The sequence below is a fragment of the Procambarus clarkii genome, unplaced genomic scaffold (genome assembly GCF_040958095.1).
Source record: "Procambarus clarkii isolate CNS0578487 unplaced genomic scaffold, FALCON_Pclarkii_2.0 HiC_scaffold_95, whole genome shotgun sequence".
In the NCBI taxonomy this organism is placed as follows: domain Eukaryota; kingdom Metazoa; phylum Arthropoda; class Malacostraca; order Decapoda; family Cambaridae; genus Procambarus; species Procambarus clarkii.
This window is the reverse complement of record NW_027189128.1, coordinates 3,787,549-3,791,437: the sequence shown is the minus strand read 5'-3', so window position 1 is coordinate 3,791,437 and position 3,889 is coordinate 3,787,549. Positions and strand designations below refer to the sequence as shown.

Sequence of the window (3,889 nt, the reverse complement as noted above, 5' to 3'; positions counted from 1 at the left end):
CCATTCATTCAGTTTGTCTAGGTCTTCTTGAAGCCTCAAGCATTCCTCCTCTGTCCTTCTCATCCTTCTCATAATTTTGGCATCGTCAGCAAACATTGAGAGGAAGGAGTCTATACCCTCCAGGAGATCATTTACGTATATCAGAAACAGGATTGGACCGAGAACAGAGCCCTCTAGGACTCCACTGGTGACTTCACACCAAACTGAGGTCTCACCCCTCACTTTAACTGTCTGCTTCCTTTTGCCTAGGTACTCCCTTATCCACTGAATCACCTTACCAGTCACTCCTGCTTCTCTCTCAAAACTTATGTACCAGTCTCTTATGGGGTACTGTGTCAAAAGTTTTCCGACAGTCCAAGAAAATGCAGTCCCCCCATCCTTCTATTTCTTGCTTAATCTTTGTCACCTGGTCGTAGAATTATATTAAGCCAATAAGGCAAGATTTACCTTCCCTGAACCCATGTTGGCGATTTGTCACGAAGTCCCTTCTCTCCAGATGTGTTACTAGGTTTTTTCTCACGATCTTCTCCATCACCTTGCATGGTATAGAAGTCAAGGACACTGGCCTGTAGTCTGTCACCTTTTTATATATTGGGACCAAATTAGCCGTCTTCCATATTTCTGGTAGGTCTCCCGTCTCCAGTGACACCAGTATGGAGAGTGGCAAGCAAAGTGTGTGTGTGTGTGTGTGTATTCATCTAGTTGTGTTTGCGGGGGTCGAGCTCTGCTCTTTCGGCCCGCCTCTCAACTGTCAATCAACTGCTACTAACTACTTTTTTTTTCCTACAACACACACACACACACACCAGGAAGCAGCCCGTGACAGCTGACTAACTCCCAGGTACCTATTTACTGCTAGGTAACAGGCGCATTAGGGTGAAAGAAGCACTGCCCATTGCTTCTCGCCGGCGCCCGGGATCGAACCCGGGACCACAGGGTCACATGTCCAGCGTGCTGTCTGCTCGTCCACCGGCTGGTGTGTGTGTGTGTGTGTGTGTGTGTGTGTGTGTGTGTGTGTGTGTGTGTGTGTGTGTGTGTGGAAAAAAGCTAGTTAGTAGTTAGTAACAGTTGATTGATTGACAGTTGAGAGGCGGGCCGAAAGAGCAGAGCTTCACCCCTGCAAGCACAATTAGGTGAATGCAACTAGGTGTATACAATAGACAGAAATACAGATATTCCATCATTTAGAGATATATATAATGCTTCGCTGATATATAATTGATGTCTATTGTCTATATCTGTCGTCTGTGTTTCTCAGATAACGTAAAGAAACACAACACAGATAACCAAGAGGAACACTACACAGATAACCAAGAGGAACGCAGCATAAATATCCAAGAGAAACACAGCACAGATAACCAAGAGGAACGGCACAGATAACAAGACGAACAGCACAAAAAAAACAAAAGGAACACAGCATAGATAACCAAGAGAAACACAGCACATATAACCAAGTAGAACACGGCACACACAAAATAAGAGGAACACAACACAGATAACCAAGAGGAACCCAGCACAGCTAACCAAGAGGAACACAGCACAGATAACCAAGAGGAACACAGCACAGATAACCAAGAGGAACACAGCGCAGATAACCAAGAGGAACACAGCACAGATAACCAAGAGGAACACAGCACAGATAACCAAGAGGAACACAGCACAGATAACCAAGAGGAACACAGCACAGATAACCAAGAGGAACACAGCACAGATAACCAAGAGGAACACAGCACAGATAACCAAGAGGAACACAGCACAGATAACCAAGAGGAACACAGCACAGATAACCAAGAGGAACACAGCACAGATAACCAAGAGGAACACAGCGCAGATAACCAACAGGAACACAGCACAGATAACCAAGTGGAACACAGCACAGATAACCAAGAGGAACACAGCACAGATAACCAAGAGGAACACAGCACAGATAACCAAGAGGAACACAGCACAGATAACCAAGAGGAACACAGCACAGATAACCAAGAGGAACACAGTACAGATAACCAGGAGGAACACAGTACAGATAACCAGGAGGAACACAGTGCAGATAACCAACAGGAACACAGCACAGATAACCAAGTGGAACACAGCACAGATAACCAAGAGGAACACAGCACAGATAACCAAAAGGAACACAGCACAGATAACCAAGAGGAACACAGTACAGATAACCAGGAGGAACACAGTGCAGATAACCAAGAGGAACACAGTGCAGATAACCAAGAGGAACACAGTGCAGATAACCAAGAGGAACACAGTGTAGATAACCAAGAGGAACACAGCGCAGATAACCAAGAGGAACACAGTGCAGATAATCAACAGGAACACAGCACAGATAACCAAGAGGAACACAGCGCAGATAACCAACAGGAACACAGTGCAGATAACCAATAGGAACACAGTGCAGATAACCAATAGGAACACAGCACAGATAACCAAGTGGAACACAGGACAGATAACCAAGAGGAACATTGAGAATAACCAAGTGAGAATGCTGGGAATGAAAATGTTAGGGAGGGATAATTTTAGGAAAGAGAACGTTAGGAAAGAGAATGCTAGGAAGTGAGAATGTTGGGGAGTGAGAATCTTAGGGAGTGAGAATGTTCGGGAGAGAGAATGCCAGGAAAGAGAATGTTAGGGAATGAGAATATTGAGGAGAGAGAATGTTATGTAGTGAGAATATTAGTGTGGGAGCATGTTATGTAGGGAGAACGTTAAGGAGTGAGAATGATTTGGGAGTGAAAATGTTTGGTAGGCAGAATGTTTGGGAGTGTTACGGCCACTATGGGTCACAACCGGGTTCTTTGCTGGAGGAACCAAAGTATCCGACCCCAAGTCAGTAGTGGCTTTCAAGGAGTGAGCTTGGTAATGCAAGTAAAAAAAAACAAGGGGGGAGTTGAAAGGAATATGACAGTTCATCCTTTATCAATATATTCACATATTATCACTTTCCCATCACCTTAAATAGAATCATAAACGAAGTATTACTACACTGATATATATACATGTGTCGCTCTCATAGGACACTAAGCGCTCCTCGATGCTCATACAATGCAGCCTTGTCAACTTCCGTGTTAGCTCAACACACAGTACCGTCCTCAACCAGTACTGGGAAACACCAACGAGTCTACCCTAACCATGGGCCAGACTATCTACAGTATCACTAGGTGCTCCTTGTGAATGCCCACAATCACTCTCCAGCCTGGTGCTGGCAGAGAATATCAGCCTCGCGCTGCTGGGTCTCTACACGAACAAATACAAGGGTAGCAAACCCCTGGCATGAGCTTCTTGCAACTAGCTAGTTACACTCCTCCGTAGCACCTCACTGTCGGTCGTCTCTTCCTCTAGCCAGTCCCGGGATACGCCGAATTCTGTCACTGCCACTTCACAGGCAGACAGCAAAAACTACTCAGTTCCTCTTCGGCGGCAGCTCACTGCTCACGTAAAGCAGAATGGAGTAGAGATATAATAGGGTAGACTTATTATCTTCGTACCACTGCAGCCCTACGTCGCCTCTGTGGACTCATGGTTCAACCTTGACGACGAGCGGATGTCTGAACACCTCCGCCTGGGAGCCGCCACTTCACGTCCTGTTTCCGCGTTTTGGCTTTGTTACTGCCGTTTGGCATCCCTTTTCACCAGTCCAATTGTGCGACGCCTGGCGCACATATCGCCTTGGGTCACGGGATTGTTGATAGATTTTTGTGTGTGTGTGTGTGTTTGGCTGGTTCTCCCGGCGGGGTGACGGTGTTCGGGGGCCGGCTTGGCCGAGAGGTGCCGGGGGTTGGCGGGTCTTGGTTGGTTCCTGGTGTGCCCTCAGTCGTGGTGGGCGGCTGGCTTCTGCTCTGCCGAAGGACACTGGATGACGTTTTGCATTTTAGTTGGGGGC

The 3,889-nt window shown here is 46.7% G+C and overlaps 1 protein-coding gene across 1 annotated transcript; it reads left to right on the top strand.

Annotated features, from left to right (window-relative positions):
* The first annotated feature begins 1,221 nt into the window (after positions 1–1,221).
* On the top strand, positions 1,222–2,394 carry LOC138360098 (ring-infected erythrocyte surface antigen-like). The gene is made up of 2 exons (XM_069320040.1): positions 1,222–1,370; positions 1,923–2,394. The coding sequence occupies exons 1-2, from the start codon at positions 1,222–1,224 to the stop codon at positions 2,392–2,394; spliced, it is 621 nt and encodes a 206-aa protein (XP_069176141.1).
* Positions 2,395–3,889: the final 1,495 nt, after the last annotated feature.